Source organism: Peromyscus eremicus, chromosome 8a, assembly GCF_949786415.1.
Source record: "Peromyscus eremicus chromosome 8a, PerEre_H2_v1, whole genome shotgun sequence".
In the NCBI taxonomy this organism is placed as follows: Eukaryota; Metazoa; Chordata; class Mammalia; order Rodentia; family Cricetidae; genus Peromyscus; species Peromyscus eremicus.
Window position 1 is genome coordinate 4,895,303 of NC_081423.1, and position 22,844 is coordinate 4,918,146.

General features: G+C 39.9%; 1 protein-coding gene across 9 annotated transcripts in view; it reads right to left on the bottom strand.

Annotated features, from left to right (window-relative positions):
- Positions 1 to 257: 257 nt before the first annotated feature.
- Atf7ip2 (activating transcription factor 7 interacting protein 2) overlaps positions 258 to 22,844 on the bottom strand; it is a 71,663-nt gene continuing 49,076 nt past the window's right edge. For 5 of the 9 annotated variants that reach the window (XM_059270011.1, XM_059270009.1, XM_059270008.1 and 2 more), the window contains 2 exons: positions 18,144 to 18,229; positions 15,726 to 17,264 (listed from right to left, as the gene is read on the bottom strand). In XM_059270011.1, coding sequence (XP_059125994.1) covers positions 16,854 to 17,264; positions 18,144 to 18,229 — 497 coding nt within the window. In that variant the 3' untranslated portion in view covers positions 15,726 to 16,853. Of the gene's footprint in view, positions 483 to 4,252; positions 4,407 to 15,725; positions 17,265 to 18,143; positions 18,230 to 22,844 lie in introns of those variants that run through there. The other 4 variants (XM_059270014.1, XM_059270016.1, XM_059270015.1 and 1 more) reach the window with 4 other exon arrangements.

A 22,844-nucleotide genomic window follows, 5' to 3' on the forward strand; every position in this document is an offset into this window, starting at 1 on the left:
CCTGTAATACCAGCACTGGGAGGTTGAAGCAAAAGGATTAAGAGTTCAAGGTTATCCTTGACTACATGTTAAGGCAAATCTGGACTACATCAGTCACTTTGTCAAACAACTAACTAATTCAAAGAGCACATAGTGATCACTTTGTACATATCCAACTCATGCCTTTAACTCTTCAACTTTTTTGTAATATTTAGGTTTAGACACACAACTCTATACATTTCTAGTCATAGCTACACAGGACATTCATTGTACTAGAATCACTGTAGAATATTTTATTTTGAAGTTGTCTTTTCAAGGCTGTGACATGGACATACACAGTTATGCAGCCCTGGTTCTGACTCTGCAAGGTGGTGGTGAAACCTTTACTGTTGTCATGGCTTGAGAGACTCAGTCTAGTTCTTGAAAGATCTCACTTCTGTACCCTGCAGCAGCCTGGTCCTCCTCTTCTAGGGGACGTTCTGTACCTGAAGGTTTTCTTTTTCCTGGAATTCAAAGCGACTACAGGTTTAGATCAATGACTTTTCTCTATGCCTTCAGTCAATATACAGGAGACAAACATACAAAATGAAGGCAGAGGATCCATGATTTTATCCTGAGTTTAGTTACTCCAAATGGTCCCCAATGAGAAATCAATACTTCTGTTTCAACACTATAGACCATACTGTAAGAGAGAATAAACTTTCTCTACTCTTTCTGACTGGAGCCTGCTAGTGCAAGGGGACTAAAGCTGAAGTCACAGCCTCAGTCACTAATGTTCTCATATACATGTGGAAATTAATGTGGTGGTTTGAATAAAAATGCCCTTCATAGGCTCATATATGTGAATGCTTAGTTGCCAGAAGTGGAACTGTTTGAGAATGGTTAGGAGGTGTGGCCTTGCTGGAGTAAGTGTGGCCTTTGTTGGAGGAAGTGTGTCACTGGGGGGTGGGCTTTGAGGTTTCAAAAGCCCATGCCAGGTCTAGTTCTCTCTCTCCCTCTCCTCCTCTCTCCTCTTCCCCCCTCCTCCCCCCTTCTGCCTGTGGGTCAGGATGTAAAGCTCTCAGTTACTGCCCCAGCACCATGCCTGTCTTCTTTCTGTCATGATAATCATGGACTAACCCTCTGAAACTCTAAGCAAGACCCCAATTCAATGTTTGTCTTTAATAAGAATTGTCTTGATCATGGTGTCTCTTCAGGGCAATAGAGCAGTAACTAAGTTATAATTAGCTTTTCCTTATTTTTAAAACACTGTGGGTGCAAAACTCTTGATTAGACACTTATGTATCTGGGGTAAGAGAACTGCAGTTAAGGCACAGTAAGAGCTTTTTCTTGTTTGGAAATATAATAGAGAGAAAAAGCTTAGACTGTAGGAAACAATATTATGAATAAAATGATGGTCTATAAAAGAGTGATTTTTGTGGCTGATGGGGGACTGAGGGAGTCACCAGGGATTTAGAAGAAGGTTGACATGAGTCAAAATTTGTGGGAGGGGTAAAAGGGAGGGTGGAAAAATAGATTAGGCTGGCCTTGAATTTCTGGTCCTCCTGCCTCTACCTCCAGTGTGCTCGGATTACACACTTATTTTATGTGGTGCTGGTGATCAAACCCTGGGCCTTGTGCATGCTAGGCAAGCACTCTACCAAGTGAGCTGCGTCTCTAAAATTTTTCAAGTGAGTGATGGATGTCACAATAGTGAACTTTGCCTGGTATTGATTATTCAAACTCAGAAGCAGCCAGAGTAAAAAAGGAAATTTATTTGGGTCTTGGAAATTGTAAACAGAATGATCAAGTGCTCTCCAAAGGCTTGGGTTGTATGGGACTTTTAAAGAAGAGAAACAGAAGACAGAGGTGACTCCACAAGTTACAAGAAAAGGAAGTTGATGGACACAATAAAGTTACCTTGGCACTTGGCTATACTTGATGGATTGCTAGGATTCTAGGTGCCAAGTTTATTCTCAGCAGTTATAGTTCTAATAAAAATGGCTTCATGAACAATAAAACATTTCATACTGAGATAAAAGGTTTTCTTGGAACAGTTGCAGCTACATCCTTCATTGTTAAGTTTGTGGCCTTTGCAAAGTCTCTAGACTTGCCAAACTTTACACCAAATCTCACAACTTAAAAAATTTATATTCCCAAACCCTGCTCAACAATTTACATTGTCAGGCTGTGGCTTAGGCTGTTCCTGAACCTTAAGGTTTCCTGGTTCTACTCTGAAATGCTCTTTAAATGGTGTTTTTCAACATAATTGCCTTCTAGACTCATCTTTACTCCCAATCATTTAATTCCCCTTCTAAAAGAGACCACTGGGGCTAACAAGATGGTTCAGCAGATAAAGTGCAAGCCTGCCAACCAGAGCTCAATCTCTGGAATCCACAATGGAAGAAAACTGACTCCTAGAGAGTTGTCTTCTGACCTTCACATGCCAAAAGGCCTGGCATGCATGTGCCCCCCTCCTAGTAATAAATTAATTTTCTTTTAAGTAAAAGAAGACCCTCAGCTTTGATCCAGGCTCTCCCTGTTACAGAAAGTCTTTTTGAATGCATTCTCTCCTAACCTAAGGCCACAATTGTTTTCTGTTAGACATGAGGGATTTTATTATATTAATCTTTCTCCTTTTGAATGTTTGGTAATTTCTATAACAAAAATAAATATAATTTGATGTTTGAGGAAAGTCACTAAAAATAAACAAACAAAAGAAAAAGAAAAAAGTACTGTCAGACAAGCAGAATTCCAGTAGAAGGAAGGGAAAGAGAAAAATAAGCAAGCAAGCAAGCAAATAAAGAACAATGACCACAGAAAATATCCAATAACATGTTACCAATAAGTCTCTACACATGTCAGTAGCCACCATGAATGATGCATAAAGAATCTATTAGAGTAGTCAAGATCAGCTAACTCAGATACTACAAAGACCCAAGAACACTAAACTTCTGGTACAGGTGCTTTGGAACTTTGGGGGATCTGAACTGAGAGACTCTGGAGGTCTAATGAAGTACTCTCATTATTGTTGAGGAAACATTTAAAAAGGCAAAGCCATTTATTCTAGGGTGTATGTTGAATGAAAGCCAAGAGCCAAGAATACAGATCAGTGGAAGAGTATTTGTATCAAATGCACAAGGCCCTACAGATTCAATTACCAATACTACTAAATACAATCAACCAACTGATCAATCACCCAATTACTAGGAAAATCTGAAGTCAAACCTCCTCCCAGCACTTATGATACCTGTTTTTTCAATAGCACAACATTAAGATTAGTCTCAGGATCTGAGTGTAATGACAGATGCCTTTAATCCCAGCACTTGGAAGGCAGAGGTAGGTGGATCTTTGAGTTCAAGACCAGCCAGTTATACATACTGTGAGAGCATGTCTGCAGATAAATTAATCAACCAACCAACCAACCAACCAACCAACCAACCAACCAATCAAGGGAGTAAATACTAAAGGTTTTCAACCAAATATTTGGACCCCATGGAAGCAGAGAGAATAGCGGTCACTAGAAGTGAAGAAGAGTAGGGAGAGCAGCATTAAGAAGTTTGAAAATAGACAGGAGCAATGTGTTCCAGTGTTGAATAGTACAATAGGATGACTGTGGTTTGTGACAATTTACTGTATTTTTTATGAATGTTTAAGGAGATGGAGATGCCAACTAACTACCCTGACTTACTGATGTACACTACATAAATGTATCAAATCATCACACTATACTCCATAAAGATATGTAATTACATGTCAATGAAAATTATGAGGTGATACAAGAGTTCATTAGAATTAAAATCTTGCTTCACCTCAGCAATGAGACCAGCATTGGGGACAGCATTGGCCATGCTCTGCTGGAGGTGTGGGATTCTATAGGAATAAATGCCTTGAGGTTCTGGGAGGAAATAATAAACTGCTAATAGCAGTGCCAGCTCCACAGATTGAGTGTGGAGTGGGGGTGTTCAAAGACTCCTAGTGCTTTGTCTACAGTTCCCACTAGGAAAATGTTCGTGTATTATGATTTGTAAAAAGTGTTTTCTAGCCAGATGGCCAACTCCTGTGGCCTCCTTGTGCCAGTAAACTAGTAATAGGAAACAAGGCATTTCTCATCCTTAGTCCCCACACCCTTTTGCGGCTAACCATTACTACTAGTAAGGGCTTGCTTTTCCTTGGTACAGCATCCCACTGTCACTCTCCTCTAATCCACTCTGGAAGTCTCCCTGGAAAGGCTATAAATTCCAGCCCTTGCCTGAAGGGCCCAGGGGAGACAGTCATGGAACTTTATGGTATACCTCTCACAGGAAACTTCTTTCTCCTGGTGGCTGGCTTGGTTCCTATCCGCTGCAGTCTGGATCTGGAATGGCCCCCAAAGGCCCCTGTGTTGAAGGCTTGGTCCTCAGTTGAGGGCACTATTGGGAGATGGTGGAATCTTGATAAGGTAGGGCCTAGTAGAAAGAAGGGAAATTGTTGGGCCATGCTCTTAAGGGGGTTACTCGAACCCTGGCCTCCTCTTCCATCACATAGTCTTACCATGGTAACAGGTCAAAAAAGCAACAGGACAATGGACTAGATTTAAACATCCAAATCAATCTTTTTAAGTTGATCTAAGGTAATAGCAACTGTAAGATAATTAAGTGTCCAGATGTCCCTTTAATAGGAAGCTTGTTTATGTGGGTAGACACCTTGTGGCTCTGTACCACAACCAGTTGCTTACCAAGAGAGCCATGGTCTGATTAGGATGAGTTAGGTTCAACTGTGGCCCAGGAGGCAGCACAAGGCACATGAAACAGAAGTATTTTATTATTCACAGGTCCATGAGAGAAGAGGGGTGATCACAGGATTGATGGGAAGTCCAGAAAGCAGGGTGCTCAGCCAGCAGGTAGAGAGGACACGAAAGTTCTGAGGGACTAAAGCCCTCACTCACATCCAGGTTCCCTCAAGGGGTTCTGACAGGTGGATTTCAATCTCTTTGGCCACACTCTGAGATTGTGACTGCCGTGAGCATGTACACAGTTCATGCAGGGTGTAGGGCAGTCAAGTTGTATCTTGTCATGCCACATGAAGGGAGGTCAGAGAAGGCAGACATATAGCACATACAACTAGATAGATCCTACTGAGACACTAGGAGCACGTGGAGAGCAGTAACTTCAAGGGTGACTATAATCTGCTGCTCACATGAGAAATTACAAACTACCTTTAAAATGGATGCCAGGATAACTAACATTAAGTTAGAACTTACTATAGCAACCACATATCAGTCAGGCCCCAAGTTTCATTTGTGAGAACCTGTTAATTTGAGGGAAGAAAGGGGGAAAAGGCAAGAAAAGACAAAAGGGAAGAAAGCTAGGCAAAAAAAATAGTAGCAGTGCCTTTGGTTTACAGAAGAAAAGTAGGCACAGAAAGATGAAGCAAGTTGCCCAAGCCCCAGTTAAGTGTCTGACTGGCTTCCAGTGTGATTTAATACATTCCAAGGGTGGGCATTAATACATTCCAAGGGTGGGCATTAATACATTCCAAGGGTGGGCAACCCACCCACCATCCCAGTTAGCTCCCCCAGAGTAGTGCCATCTTGAGATTGCCTCACTCAGCAGGGCTGAAACCAATGCTACAGAACAAAGAAAAACATAGCTTGAGACTCAGTTTATGTAACCCTCTTGTCTCGGCCTCCCGGATGCGAAGATTACAGTAGTGGACCACCAGGCACCCCTAGAACAAAGTATCTTGTGCAGAGCTGGTGGAGGCTGCACTAGCCTCTCCACAGCTGTTGGGTTACCTAGTCTGTATCATCTAAGACAATCTAATAAATCCCCTTTGCCATCAACATTCAATCAGTTCTGTTCTAGAGCAGTGGTTCTCAAGCTTCCAAATGCTCAGACCCTTTAAGTTCATGATGTGGTGACCCCCAACCATAAAATTATTTTCATTGCTGTTCCATAACTAATTTTGCTACTATTATGAATTGTAATGTAAATGTCTGGGTTTATCAACGGTCTTAGGCAACCCCTTGTGAAAGGGTCACAACCCAAAGATTGAGAACACTGTTTTAGAGACCCCAAAATATACCAGACTTGCATTCAGCTTCTGTAACTGGGCTGTAACATGGTACCCTATGGCATGAAAGATGATGTAAATCTTGTTCCATCCATCTAGGCGTTACGGTATGGCATAAACACTGTGAACCCAGGAGCCAGGTGGTTGGCTTTGAGTCCTGGAATAATTTCCTCATCTATAAAAAGGTATGTGGCAAAATATAAATTTTATAAATCACCACAAGTCTTAAGCTATATAGGATGCTGCAATATGCCATTTCCCTCTGCCACCTACTGTCCAGGCTGAGTCTCCTTGCTTCCTGGGGATTCTGAGGCACCAGTAATTGTTGAGTAGTGTCTTAACATGCTTAGTGTCAGCTGGTTGGCAAGTTTGGCTGCTACTTATTGGCAGCAGAAGCACTTTTGTCTGCACTACAAGTACAGAACTTTTATGGGGTATTAGATCTCTGTGCTATGTGGCAAGAATTTCCTGTCCCTAAGCTGTAGTGGGTAGCTATCCCAGCTTTGACCTTGAAGCACCACCCCAGTGAGGCAGCTGGTAACTGCCATGCCTGCCTAGGACCTGCCCCTGAGACGTGGCCAGGAGAGAAGCCCTTAACACCTGAGATCCAGACATACAAGCCCTCTTGGTTCCTCATGATCCTGGATGCTAGATGGCAGATTGAGTCAGAGTTCTCCAGAGAACCCCACTGGACTTCATCTCACCTCTCCTGGATCCTGTAACCAACCCCTTTACTGGCTCTAAGTTACCCCAAAATAAACCTCCTCTTAACTATGTGGAGTTGTTAAATCCCCGCATTATCTGGCACTCATGTGGAGCAAACTCTAAATGCTTGGGTGGCCTCTGCCCTCAGCCTCCTCTGTGGCTGCTGTGGCATGTTTCCACACTTCCCATGCTTCCCTGTCTCTTTTCTTCCCTATCTCTTTTAAAATTTCCACCCCTCCTGGGGACCAAGCGCTTACCCAGTTAGCCCATAACCACCAGGAACTGCTCCTTCCCTTCCTTCCTCCTCCCCAGCTCGTGGGCACATGCACCTGCTTGCCCAGAAAGTCTGGTTCCATTCCTGATGCAAGGGAGATGAGTCTGGTCTGGCAGCAAGCTTGGCCCTCAGACCTGGGAGAGCTGCTGTGAATGACCCCACACACACCTGCACCAGCTCCTGCCCGAGCCCACGGCTTCCGCCATCTCACTGTCTCTCTCTGAAGTGGCTCAGAGGCTGACCAGTTAAAATAGACGCTGCTGCTGCTGCCGCCGCCCAGTTGGCTCCCAGAGGGTGCTGCCCCCCACAGCTGCTCACAGGCACTGAGAGGGGCTCTGGGCCACAGTCGCTGGCCATTATCCTCACTGTCTGGAGCACTCCTGCCCTGAGCTCAGGCCACTCAACCCCACACACTGGCCTCTTGGCTGAGGGAATGGCGCTGAGGGGCCAAGGAGGCCATGAAAGCTAAGCTGGGCCCTGATGTTCCAAGGAGAATTGGGTTGCACTGCCGCACTGCTGCCGCTGCTCCTCCACGCGTGCACATGGGACACTCGGGACACTTGGCTCTCGCCTGCAGCTGCCATTATCCAGTCTTCAGAGGGACCTGCTTTAGCGCAACACCAGTGACATCTGCTAGCCGAAAAAAACGCTACTACACCCAAAAAACCATCACAAGGATGGTAATACAAACAAGCCAGTGTTTCATTTCAGGTAAGAGTACTTGATAATTTTACACCTTGAAACTGATTGACAAATTTTGAATATTTCTTGTAATATAGCCTAAAATATTACTTCACAAGAATTCAAAAACTTTTTTGCCCGTATGATGAATGTCATTGTTCTACATATATACAACCTTCCTAAGGTGTATCTGGCCTGTACCATTTTGGCATTTACTGTAATAATTCACACAGCATTCATATACTGGTTTAATAATAATAACAAAGATGAGTCATTATTGGAACTGATACAGGCTTTACAAGATAGCAATGAAGGCTTACATACAAAGATTCTTTCTCTGGAATCTGCTAACCAGGATTTACAAGGTAGTAATAAAGATTTACATAACAGGCTCCTTAGTTTGGAATCTGCTAACTTATTACAAGAACTTCAGTCCATAATAATAAATGTATAGCCAGATTTGATTTTATTGAAAATAAATATGAATACTTAATGGATAGAACAATAACTCTCCAGGGTGAAGTTGTCACTATTCAGACACATTATAAGGAAGAAAAATTATCATTAACTGATAAAATAAGGTCTTTGGAATCATGTGCTTCATTAGAACATAAAAGGTTGCATGATCACATGAGAAATCTGGAATCACTTGCAAGAGAGGAGGTTTACTCTCTGGGACAGACCCTAGGTGTTTGTTTGCAAGCCCTGGAAGAAACTCTCAGTAAAGATGACAAGGGACCTAATAAGCAGAAGGGCAAGATCATACAGGTCATAACATCTCCAGATGGCTCTCATACAATGGCTTATCCTGTCATTATCCATGAGGGGCCAGCAAATGATAGACACCCTGAGACATATGTGAAATATATATTACAACCTATTTCGATGACAGATTTTTTTAAACATATGAAGGAAATAGTCACGCATGACAAACACTCAACATTTGTAAGACAGATGTTAAATACGTAGTTTACCTCAAATAGAATTATACCAGGTGACTGGAATCAGTTAATCTCAGCTGTTCTAGAATATAGCCAGCACTTGCAATGAAAAAGGTAGCTGAGATAGGAGGCTAGGAACCTGGTACAGCAGGGTAAGTTCAGAATTTTTGCAATCTCCCAAGATCAAATACTTGGTGAGGGACATTTCACTGATAGGAATGTACAAGCCACGTATGAGCATACAATATCCCTATGCCTTACAGCAGCTCTAAATGCTTGGGAAAAAATTCCAGAACCAGGAAAACCAACTGAGATATACACAAAGATATTCCCGGGACCACAAGAACCTTTCCCTGATTTTTTTAAAAAGGCTGACCACAGCTATAATGAAAGCTGTGTCAGATAAAAAATTAAGACAAATTTTAACTGAGTCCTTGGCATTTAATAATGCTAATACAGAATGCAAAAGAATACTTATACCATTAAAGGTCAGATCAGCTTCTTTGGAAGAATAGATTCAGAATACTGATGGTGTTGAGTCTCTTAACTATAGTAATGAGGCTTGGATAGAAGAGGCAATTCCCAGAGGTGAAAGAAGGCCCCAGGATACCAAATGCTTTAAATGTGGAACACCAGGAAATGTAAGTAAAAACTGTACATGGGGTACTCCTAGAAGTAATAGTTCTAGAAATAAACCAAATAGGAGACCACAACCTTCTGGATTATATAGAAAATGCGGCAAAGACTGACATTGAAACAATGAGTGCAGATAAATAATAGATACACAAGACAACCCTTTGCCACTGGGAAACACCTCAAGGGGCCTCTTGCAGGCCCCCAAATCGAACATGGTCCAAACATTTCCAGCCACTGTAGAGGAAATTCCTCTCCAGGACAATTAAATAACCCAGTGTCTAATGTAAAGAACAATACTGCACTGGATGATAGAACAGCTCTGACAGATGAATCAAAAGTTCCAAAGAACACAATAAAATGAATATTTTGGCAGACTTCCATAAATGAACAAAGACCAAAGCTTTGAATTCAAATTAATGGCAGTGTTCTGGAGCGCCTGGTAGACACAGGAGCAGATGTGACTATAATTAGACCAAATTCATGGCATCTGGAATTAGCCTCTGCAAGAGGTACATGTCCAATTTCTGGGGATTGGAACCCAATCTCAAATAAAATAGTTCAAGATGGGTTGAATGCATAGGACCAGAAGGACAGAGAGGAAGGCTTAAGCTATATGTGGCAAATATAGCAGTGAATCTTTGGGGCTGAGATCTGTTACAATAGTGGAATACCCAGATTAAAATTCCTACACTCTCAGAAAGGGAATACAGACCAATGCATGTTTCTAGGAATAATATCATAACATGCTATAAAAAACAGCCTCCAACTGTTCAGGCTGTACATAAACAGAGCACAACTTCTATTGAACATTCAGAAGTACCAACAGCCTTACCTTTAAAATGGCTAACTAATAAACCTGTCTGGGTTGGACAATGGCCTTTGACAAAAGAGAAGCTACAAGCATTAGAACAGCTGGATCAAAAGTAGTTAAATGCTCAACACATTGAAGAATCTACCAGCCCTTGGAATTCTCCCATACTGGTTATTTATTTATTTATTTTTAAAAGTCTGGTAATTGGAGAATGCTGACAGATCTGAGAAATATTAAAGTAATTCAGCCAATGGGCTCCCTACAGACTGGGATGCCCTTGCCCTCTCTGCTACCCAAAGAATGGCCTATAATAGTTATTAACTTAAAAGACTGTTTCTTTACCATACCTTTACAAGAAAATGATAGAGAAAAACTTGCCTTCACAGTCCCTAATTGTAATAATTCCCACCTAGTCAAGAGATATCAATGGAAGATCCTCCCACAGGGAATGTTAAACAGCCCTACCCTGTGTCAACATTTTGTGCAAAAAAACATTGGAGATAATTTGTGTGTAGTTTCCGCAATTCATAATTTATCATTATATGGATGATATCTTATTAGCTGATCCAAAGTTAGGCACATTAGAAAGCATGTTTGAAGAAGTAAAAAAAAGTTTTGCCTCAATGAAGACTACAAATTCCTCCTGAAAAAATACAAAGAGGAGACGCTATTAATTACTTAGGATATACGATAGAGCTACAAAAATTAGATCCCAAAAGGTACAGCTAAGGAGAGATTGACTGAAGACTCTTAATGATTTTCAAAAATTGTTAGGAAGCATTTCCAACTTACTGGGTATCATAGGAATACCTAAAGATGGACTACAAAATTTGGCCTATACCCTAAAAGGGGAAAAAGAATTAAGTAGTCCAAGAGAATTATCAGCCAAAGCTGATAATTGGCTCCAGCAGAAAAGACAATATAAGAAGTGCAGTGGACTGTGTGAATCCAGAACTTATATGCATTCTGGTCATACTCCCCTCCAGATATTCCCACACAGGTACTTTGATGCAGAGGTAAGATATTATATTGGAATGGATATTTCTACCATATAAACCAAGTAAGAAGTTAAAGACGTATATAAAAAAGATCTCTGATTTGATTCAAAAAGGAAAATTAAGACTTTGCCAATTGACAGGAATGGACCCAGAAGAAATTGTAGTACTTTTAACTAATGGGGAAATTTCCTCACTATGGAAAGATAATGAATACTGGCAGAGAGCCTGCAGTAACTTTTGGGGAGAGATTAACAACCATTATCCCAAAAGCAAGAGAATAGAATTCATAAAGATGACTGAATGGGTCCTTCTTCACATTGTACAACAAAAGCCAATTTCTGGAGTCCTCACATTATATATTAATGCAAATAAATCAGGGAAAGCCGGATACAAATCAGGAGACAAGTAAAGTGGTTCAAAGTCCAATAACTCTGTACAAAAAGCAGAACTGCATGCCATTCTTATGGTACTGATGGACTTCACAGAACCCCTCAATATAGTCACTGACTCTCAATATGCAGAGAGTTGTTTTACATATTGAAACTGCTGAATTTATTCCTAATAGTACAGAATTAACTTCATTATTCATACAATTACAGGAAGTCATCAGAAATAGGGAACATCATATATATGAGATAGATTATATATATAATATATATACATATATATTATATATATCACAATATCACATATCAGATCCCATATGGGTCTGCCAGGACCTCTAGCACAAGGTAATGATGAGATTGATCAGTTATTAATAGGAAACATGCTAGAACACTCAGAATTTCATAAGAAATACCATGTAAATAGCAAAGGTTTGAAGAAGGATTTCTCCATCACTTGACAATAAGCCAAGGACATTGTAAAAAAAAAAATGTTCTACTTGTTCCTTCTATAACCAAACTCCATTACCTGTAGGAAGCAATCCAAAAGGTATACAACAAAATGAAATTTGGCAGATGGATGTGTTTCATTTTGCAGAATTTGGAAGATTAAAGTATGTACACCATACCATTGACACCTATTCAGAATTTCAGAGGGCAACTCCTATGAGTTCTGAAAAGGCTGATTCTGTGATTACACACCTATTAGAAGTTAAGGCCATGATGTGAATACCTGTACAAATTAAGACAGACAATGCCCCAGCACGTCTCCAATAAGATGAGATAGTTTTTTTCTTATTACAATATAAAGCATGTTACAGGTATACCATACAATCCCACAAGCCAAGCAGTCATAGAAAGATCTAATCGAACTTTAAAGGATATGCTAAATAAGCAGCAACAGGTTACAATGACTCCTAGAAATAGATTGCATAGTGCTTTATTAACCTTGAATTTTCTCAATGCTGATGAGAAAGGAGCAACAGCTGCAGAAAGACAATGGACAACAAACAAAACTTCTGAGCTAAATCAACCGTTGGTTTATTTCAAAGATGTGTTGACCTCAGAATGGAAACCAGGATATGTCCTATGTTGGGGAAGGAGTTTTACTTTTGTTTCTGCAGGAGAAGAAAAGCTATGGATACCAACAAAATTAATAAAAATTCAATTTGAACAGGAGAAACCCCTTGATGAGGAAAAGTAAAAGCTCATCCACCAATGTGACATCTCTACAAGTTGTAAGAAAAATTTAACAAACAAGGGTTGGGGTAGGGTTCTGTTTTTGTCTTTACAGGATAATAAAAATACCCATCTTCCAGAAATCATAAGACCTTGGATATAAAAACATCTACAACAGAAGAAAAGAATCTATTGGTACCAATCTACACAGGGTAAAATCTCACTGTCTAACATCTACATCTCTTTAACACTAGAAAAGTTGTGGTTCCGATTCAATTACATGCCAAGCTGGCTTTGGAGTTGGAATTAGCTCACTCCTCTAACCCAAGCTAAAAGAAAAGGTTGAGAGATTTTGTCTCTTATCAGAAGAGTTGTCTGGTGTGGGACAGTAGAAAACCAATAAAAAGGGACCATTGTCTTCAAGATTCTAACTCTCTCCTTGCTTATTCTTGACTTCTCAGAATTCTTTCTTACATGTCATGTCATCTTTAATCCAAACTTTCCATTTTGATATTAATAATGTTCAAGTTTTCCACAGTAAAAAATAAGTCTTTTCCAATAGCAATCTCTGAAGTCTCCAGAAGGAATATGGGGCGCCACAACACCTCTACCCAGTTCAGAATTATGCCATGGTACTCACAAATATTACTCAATGATTAACCTTGGACTGAAAACTCTCCAAGGTAGTTCCATAATAAGACAGTTCATCATACTACACTTCTAGCCAGTCTCAGAGTAATTCCAATTGAGACTTATCTGAGCTTCCTTACAGGACCCCACAGAGATACCATCACCCCCTGAATAGCAGGAAGCAATTCTAAGAAAACGATGCCCCCTTTTTCCCAAAGGTTTCATGTTTCTGGGGGTTATGGATAAGGGTTATAGAGTTGGGGGTGGAAGAAAACACTGGACTTGGTATTTCCCTTAAGAAAAGAAAAGAAAAAAAGAATGGATAGGTATAGCATATTAAGGTAGATTATTATATATGCTAGTAAACTAATTTAGTAAAATACCAGCCTTAGATAAATTGCACTGTTATGGATTCTTACATATTGATGCAAATGTAAACCTTTTATATTCTTATTCCAGATAATTTATATATTGATACAAATATACAACCTATTTGTTGTAATACACGTAAGTTTCTCCTATTTGAAATGTTTGTATACTGATACGTGTGTAAAATTATATTTGTCATACTGTATGTATGTTCTACTTCTGTTTAGGATATTTGGTATATTGATACATATTTAGGATTATTGTCATACTGCATATTTTACTATACATTCCTACCTCTGCTTTAGCTATTTTGTGTACTGTCACAATTTTGAGGTCATTGTCCTTTTACTGTACATTTGCTTACAAACTGTTTACCCTGTTTACGTAAAGCCTTAGTCCTTAGGTTATCTAGGTAGATAAGACTTAAGAGATTTATAGTCACCTATAATTGTCATCTCTATAGTTATGTTCAATTCTCCAGATTTATAGAAACATGTCAGATGGATAGGTAATCTTCAAACACTTCATTGACATGGAGAATATGGCATTTAAATGTTTTGATAACTTGGAATTCTGTTGACGTGAGACACAATTGCTCCTGGCAGCACTGATCTGATCCCGAGAGAATGTTGGGCTTCTGAGACATTTCAGTTTGGAAGTTTGTCTTCACCTTGGTACAAAATAGCCTACTGGGCAAAGAACTGCCCTTGCCTCAACTGCTGACAGTAAAATTGTCTGACAGATACTCTAGGCCTGTAGCCAATTTGAATACACCAACAATGCTGAGAAACTCTAGGTGACTGTCCAGGCTGCCAACTGTCTCTGTCTACTCTTGAAAGACTCCTGAAAGTTGCTTGCATCCTTCTCTCGTTTCTCAGAGGTATTATATTTCGTCTCAGGTCTTTGATGGGATTGAAGACTAACAGTTATAGTTACAACCTTCTTGTATCTTAGCTAGAACACATTATATTCAGGTTCTTTAGGATAGGACACCTTTTGGAATGACCTCTGTAATACACCATTTACCTATGCTCCAGACTTCTCTGGACTTCAGTATTTTAGTATGTGTCTCTTGTTTGATGTTGTTCTTGTTGGTTGTAGCTCCATCTTGTCTAGGTCACTATCCCTTATTCCTCCTGGACAATATTTGATGATCATTCCTATTGTATAGTTTTGTTATTAGGTTAGAATTTTCTTATTTAGACAAATGGGGAAGATGTAGTGGGTAGCTATTCCAGCTTTGACCCTGAAGCATGGCCCCAGTGAGGCAGCCAGTAACTGCCATGCCTACCTAGGATGTGCCTCTGGGGGGTGGCTGGGACAAGAGCCCTTAACACCCAAGATCCAGATGTGCCAGCCCTCTTGGTTCCTCGTGGTCTTGGATGCTGGATGGCAGAGTCAGAGTTCTCCAGAGAACCCCACTGGACTGCACCCCACCTCTCCTGGATCCTGTAACCAACCCCTTTACTGGCTGTAAGTAAACAAACCTCCTTTTAACTACGTGGAATTGCCTTGTTAAATCCCTGCACTACTAAGCTGGCTCTATTCTGGTGCCACTGGGACACTTGACAGTGGGAATTCCACTCCAGTTCCTTCAACAGTAATGCTATTTTAGCTACCTCCTCTAAAAGGTCAGATGGAAACCTTCCTCTAGGTGTCCTTTGACGCTGTCAGCTTTCTTGATATACTGTTGGTCAGTCATGGGCACACTGTTATCTCAAGTCTTGTACGAACCTCAGGGGATTCCAGTATGTTCCATCTGCTACAAAATGCCTGAAAGCAAGCAGGTCTTGGCATCTGGAAGTAGTTTTCAAATCTGATTTTTTTTTTTCCTTAGTTCTTGAGACAGGGACTTGAATTGTACCCTTGGCTGTCCCAGAACTTGCTATGTAGATCAGGCTAGCTCAAACTCATAAAGATCAACTGGCTCTGCCTCCTGAATTTTGGGAATGAAGGCTGCACCAAGCCAAACCCCAATCTGATTCTTTCAGTCTTGTTCTGAAGGACCAGGCTGTCCTTGGATTCACAATACTCCTGCATCAGCCCTCCAAGAACTGGGACTTGTGTCAACACACCTGGCTCACCAATGTTTCATACAGACAGAACAACTGACGAAAAAGCTTTATTTATGAAGATGTAGAGGAACTCCAGACCCCAGGGAAACCGCTCCCTATTCGTACCTCAGAACTTCTACTGTGCACCAGTAGAGTGCCCCACTTGAGCACCATGCTGCATGCTGGTTTGTTTGACATCCCAGTTACTAGCTATGTAATCTGTCTCTTGAGTGGTGACGCAGACATCTCAGGGCTCTATTGATACACCATCTCTTGGACTGGTTGCACTCTACTTCAGTGCTTCTTTGGGGAGAGGTGTGCACAAAATCCTTTTATCAGAGCCTTTTAAGCATTACGTTCTCTTAATACTGAGGGAAGCCAGAAACATGGCAAAGGGAGGCATTTAAAGAAATTAGAAATCAGCAAATTAAAGTCTCCAACATAAGGGATTAACTCCGTGGTTGAAATAGCAGGTTGAATTTTTTTTTTTTTAAAGAATCACTGTGCATTTTCATATATATAGCACACAATGTTTAACAAAGAAAAAAATTCTTTAAAACAGCCTGTTAAATAGCTCTGGCTAGACTGGAACTTTTTTGGAGACCAGTCTGGCTTGAACTAAGAAATCAGCCTGCCTTGAATTCCCAAGTGCTGGGATTAGAGGCATGACGCACAATGCCCGACCTAACTAATTGTGGTGTTTAGGCAAAACCTCCAAGTTGTTTCTCTCAAATGATTGCTAGCCAAACAAAAACAAAGAAAAGGGCACAAATCAATAGTCTGCTTTAGAATAAAAACAAAGGGAGAAATTTTTGTGCACTAGATCATGGCAGGGATACATCCCAGGATTACAGCTGATTGTCAAGAATGGGAAAGTGGCTGCTTGTACAGGAGTGCTTCTGACACAGCAGCAACTCCACTGCCACCACAGGAACACACAGTGGCAACACGGGTCCATGATAGGGTATTGTGTGAGAACACAGATCACAGAAGTACATACTGAATGCAAATTAGAAATACACAAAACTCCAAGACACAATACATGTAGGACTGTCCCCATACAAAGGGGTCACAAACTGAACTGTGCAATGTTACAATGTATAGTGTTAGAGAAACACTGTAAACAAACATTCAAATATGAAAACACGACATATATACAACATATAATTACTGAGGACTTTTAGGTACGGTTTTCAGAAAACCCAAGAATAGATTTTATATTACAAAATGGTCCATATCGCCCAAAAATGTCTTTTGACTGAACAGTAAAATAATATTTGTTGGAAGCTAAAAACTGAGATAAAGTGCAGGCCATTGGGAGAGGTAAAGCTTTAATTTCTGCAATTTTCTTCCAAGTCAAATGGTTTGAGTTCTCATAGCACAGGAAGAGGTGGTAGCTCTCCACAGGAGCGCACTTGGGGTTGACCTTGGGGATGTTCCAAGTCAGGGCAATGCCTGGCGGCTTCAACACCCACTTGACTCTCAGCTCAGGCTTTTGGGGAGGAAGAGTGTCTTGGATTTTGTCTGCCATCTCAGGGAGTGGTGGTGGTGGCTCTGGGAGAGGTGGCAGGTGTTCAAAGGAATCAAAACCCTACAAACACATTTGCAAGAAAGTTCATCGAGATCATTTGGTGAGTACAGACAAAAGTGGTCAAGCTCAGGTGTACAAATCTACTTCTCATTCTTCAATCTTTCATCAAAGCAATGAAAGGCTATTTCAAGAAAAATGAAGCTAGATTAATGTTTTGTGGGTATGTGCTAGTACCCTGTCAGTGTATATACACATGCGGGGAGGTCAGAGGACAACCTCGCATGCTCTCTATATTCCTCACTGCATTAGGCTAGTCTGTCTGGACAGCAAACTCCAGGGATCCACTTGTTTCTGCCTTCCGAGCTTGGCTTATTTAATTTGTAAATGTTGGTTACAGGACCAAACTCAGGTCTTCACGTTTGCAGTGCACTTGAATGACTGCACCATCTCCTAGCCGCTAGGTCCAATCTTTTCAAAACAGAAGGTTCTTTGGAGCTTAGATTTGTTTTGAACGATCCTAGGAACTGGACCCAGCACTTTGCACAGGCTAGGTAAATGTTCTACCTCTGAGCCACATTCCAAGCTGTCGGAATAATAATCACTACACTGTGAAATATTACTAATCCATAATGAAGGAGGTCTCAGGCCTTCAGGAGAGCAAACGATCTCATTTCAACATTGTGTTTCCAAAAATCATAGTAATTTCTCCAATAACCTCATCAACAATGGTTATTAATCCTAAAATAAATGAAAAACTGTTTCCATTTCTATAGCTTCTAAAAATTGCTAACTGAATTCTTTTTATTATAAGTGGATTCACAAGAAAAGCCATTAAGGTGTTTCCTAAGCTGAAATGTGGCTCAGATGTTTCCAGAGTAAAACAGATAAATCCCACTCTGCTGGAATGAACATCTTTTACACAGCATTTCAGATTAGTACCTCAGCTCCATTTTCTGCCACTGGGATTATTTCATTTGATCTTAAAACAGCTTTCGAAGATGGCTTCAGGGTGAATGCTGGGCTTTCTGTGAACAAGACAGTATAATTTAGAGCTAAGGGTGTATCTCAGTGATAAAGCACTTGTCTACCATAAGTGAGAAGGCTCCAGCACTACAAGAAAACGAAAATAAGTAAGTAAAATTTACCTGGAACAAATTCCACAGTGTTTAAACAGTTGTACACCTTGGGTAATAAATATAGTTACAAGCACAAAATTCACATGAATATACAGTTTTGATAGAATACATAGAATTTTCCATTAAGGTGACAAAAATTTCCTCTAAAAGTAAATCCTTTATTATTGCAACTAGGAATTTGGTATTTATACATGGGAGAGGGATCCAAGAGATCAAACAGGTAGACTTTTCTGTTAGATCAATAAGGATGCCTACAAACACTAAGTTACTTATAAACACATATGAATATGTAACATACACAAGCTTAGGAATTCAAACAAAAAAGTCCCACAAGCTAGGAGCACTCTCTCCTGAGGTATGTATTCATATGGAGGGAATTAAAGATACTGATTGTGGGACGGGGAGAAGAGAAGAAGGAAAGACATAGTAAGAGGAAGAAAAAGAGGTGGGGAGGATGGAGAAGCTGTGGTGGGACAGATGGAAAGGTGTAAAAGGTTTGTGAATGGTTTTAAACAGCTAGGTGGAGAACACATAGAGAAGGGTGGATAACACTGAAAAGTATGAGGGCTAGATCAGTAATGATCAATAATCACCATATGAGGTCTGTCTAGCTTGATGCACCCTCTGCAACGATTTGCTTGTATCTTTCTTTTGGTATATAAAGATTATTAAGATTTTAGATTTTTTGTCGGTTTATTTTTACAGTTTTCTTTTTTCTTGTGTGTATGTGTCGTCTGTATTTGAGACAAAGTCTCACTATATAGCTCTAGCTGCCTTAGAACACAGAGATACACCTGCCTCTGCCTCCTAAGTACTGGGATTAAATGTGCATGCCATCACGGCCAACTATTTTACAGGTATTAAGAAACCTTAGGCCGGGCGGTGGTGGCGCACACCTTTAATCCCAGCACTCGGGAGGCAGAGCCAGGTGGATCTCTGTGAGTTCGAGGCCAGCCTGGGCTACCAAGTAAGTCCCAGGAAAGGTGCAAAGCTACACAGAGAAACCCTGTCTCGAAAAACCAAAAAAAAGAAAAAGAAAAAAGAAAAAAGAAAAAAAAAAAGAAACCTTAGAAGAGGTAATAAATTTTTGGTTTTAATTTTGAGATTCTGTATAGGCTTTTAATCATGCTTTAATTTATCAAAGCTAAGTCTGCTAAAATCAAAGTCTTCAGACTAATCATCACATAAAGTGATAAAATAGCCTTTAAATTTTCAAGTAAATAATTTAGTACAAAGAAAAATCCTAAGAAACATAATTTCCCAGGAGTAACACTTACTTCAAAGTAATAATCAACAAGCTCTGGACAAAGTAACAGGCCCAGAGACCCAACTATGTGGTGGTAAGAGACATGACTTCTGCCAACTGGTGTTGGTATGTGTTATCATTAGTAATGCCAATGTCTTAGCTTTTACTCTTATCTCTATTAAAAAAAAAAATAAGTAACAGTGGTGTTACTGTTTGATGCTCCCGAAGCAACAGTAGCCAGAACCATGTTATTTTAAGATTCTCATTAAACAGGTGAAAACTGTGGCCCCTACTTTCCACTTAATTATATTTTGGAAATGACTACTCAGAGATGCAATTTATACCCAACAAGATACACCCTTTCTAAGTTTTAACATATACTTTTGAGACCTAAAACCATTACCAAAATAAGATATAAAAAATATTATCACCCCTAAGCTTTCTCTTGTCTGTGCTTGTTCTTTGAGATAAGGTGTCACGTAGCCCAGGCTGGTCTTGAACTCCTGATCCTCTTGCTCTACTTCCTGGAATTACAGGCATGCACCATTATGGCCAGTTTATCCACAGAAGTTCTTTAGGATTCTTTTTCAATCAACCTATCTCATTTGAAATCAATTGTTGTCACTAATGACTATAGACAGGCAGGGCATTGGTGGCACACACCTTTAATCCTAGCACTTGGGAGACAGAGACAGAAGGATCTCTGAGTTAGAGGTCAGCAGTTCCAGGAGAGCCAGGGCTAGAGAAACCTTATTTCAACAAACCAAAAAAGTTATATTTAGATGAGCTGTATCAGCATGGCCAAGGGATTAATATCTAGCATTGAAAAAGGACTTGCCTTTTCTAGAATCTCACACATACTGAATCATACAAACACAGGATTATTTTGCCATCATGTGCCAATTATACATTGGCCATATATATAAACATGTTGTTTCTTGATTGTTAAGGTATATAGATAAGTAATCTATATATTCATCAGCTGGTAGACTTTTAAATAAAGATATTATGAGAAATTATGTTTTTACTGTGTGTAGCTGAATGTGGTGGTATACACACCTACAATCCCAGCATTTGGGAAACAGAGGTAAAGCTGCAAGTTAAGGGGCAGATGAGCTACTTAATGAGATCCTGTCAAATTAAGTCTGTTTGGATGTGGGTTTTCTTTCCTCGGAAAAATACATGGAAAAGACCGGTCTATTCATACAACAAGGCTATAAGTAATATTTTTTAAAACTGTCAAATTAAGTTGTTTAGCCATTTTACATTATTAGTAACAAAGAATCCCAAGTTATACATGCCCTCAGCAACATATCATACCTTCAGTTCTCTTTGGTAATTCTATTGGATATGTTGTAAATCTCATTATGGCTTTACTTTCCCTAATGAGAACACTACTTAGAACATCGCTTTTGCTCACTTATTATTTTCTTATTTATATCAAAGTAATGGTCTTCCTGTTTTGGATTCGGCTTTGTTTTGTTGTGGAGTCTCTTGGATGAGTATCTTGAAAACTCCATTTTATTGCCACACCTGGTTTATTATTCTTCCACTTGAAATATTTATTACCATGCCCATCCTTACTGTACCACAATTTGGTTAACACTTTTCAGTGGATATCTTATTTCCTTTAGTAAACTTCCTTTATGGCTGGGGAGATGATTCTGTGGCTAACAGGTTTGCTATGCAAGCATGAAGACCGGTATCTGGATCCGTAGCACTCATATGAAAGCTGGGCACAAGTGTCTGTAATCCCAGCACAGGGGATATGGAGACACGTAGATCCACAGGGCTTGCTGGACAGTCAGTCCAGCAGAAATGGTGAGCCCCAGATTTAGTGAGAGAATGTCTAAAAACTCCTGACATAAACTTTTGGCCTCCACAACATTCACAGGTGTGCATGTACACACATACCCACACATACAACTTCCTTTAGTTATGATAGTGGTTAACTGGCAAAAAATTTTGCTTACCTGAAAAGGTCTTTATCTTATTTCTATTTTTGTTTTTGAGACAGGGTCTCATGCTATGCCCAGATTGGCCTTAACTCCCAATCCTCCTGTCTTCAACTCTCAAGCGCTGGAATCACAGGTGTGCATCATTACTATTTCATTTTTGAAAGAAATATCTACTTGATTAAGAATTCAAGGTTGGTAATTTTTTTCCTTGAAATATCTATACTGCATTAATCTTCCATATGACATGGCAACGATTCTTCTATCTTGTCTCATTTGGAGCCATCTTTGATTTAGCCTGAAACTGATCCCTCCTTTTCTATTCCCACCATGAAAAGTCCTGCGGGAAATTGTCTAATCCTATTCTACAAACTCAGGGTTGAAATGCCCCAGATAACTGCATGTTTTTTGGCTTCTGTTAAACTGCTTGCTTTCTCTACCCCACAACTGCTATCTAGGATGTAAATTTTTCTATGTTTTTTCTTTAAGGCTGTTCTCTGAGAATTGTTTTTCTCTAGGCAGCTTAATATAGATGCTCAGTTCAGATGGTCATGCTGAGTGGTCTTTGGATCTCTACCCCACAACATTCTCCTTAGACGTCGTGCCAACATGGATCAAGTCACCAAAAAATATTTGCTCATCTTGCTTTCTGCAGCAGTGTTGGCCTTTGTAGCCACACCCAACTCCCTTTCATTCTGATCTTACATTTCTTTTGCAGTTTTTTTGAGGTCTCTTTTTGATCATATAGGCCATGTCTTCAAAACACCATGAAAATTGGTATTTGGGTTTTTCTTTGCATAATCCAAAGAATCATGAGTTCTGAATCCAAATAAATACAAAGATAACATCTGGTGGCTTTGTATATTTTAGCTGCTTTCCCTGAACTTCTGTGTTCAGTCTAGTTGTCTTCCCAGGGTGAAGGATATTTGTTTGCTCTGAAGTAGATGGTTGGTCATGAACTTCCTGGTCCAGATACTTTCATTCATGATGGTGGTGATCATCTTCATCCTCCTCCTCCTCCTTTCCTCATCTAGCCTTTAATGATGTGATTCATTTTCTTTTAGCTTAAATGGTTCTAGCTGAGAATTCTGTGAAACCTTTGTTCTTTCTACTTTTCCTGCATTTTTTTTTTTTTAAGGCATGGAAACTTCATACATTTGCATGGTATCCTTGTACAGAGACCACGCTAATAATCTTTGTATTGGTTCAATGCTAACATATGCAATTTTTTCAGTTGTTTTCAAGAAAATGATTTTTATGTATTGATAAGGTATTCTTGGTTTGATTCTGCTTGAAATTGATT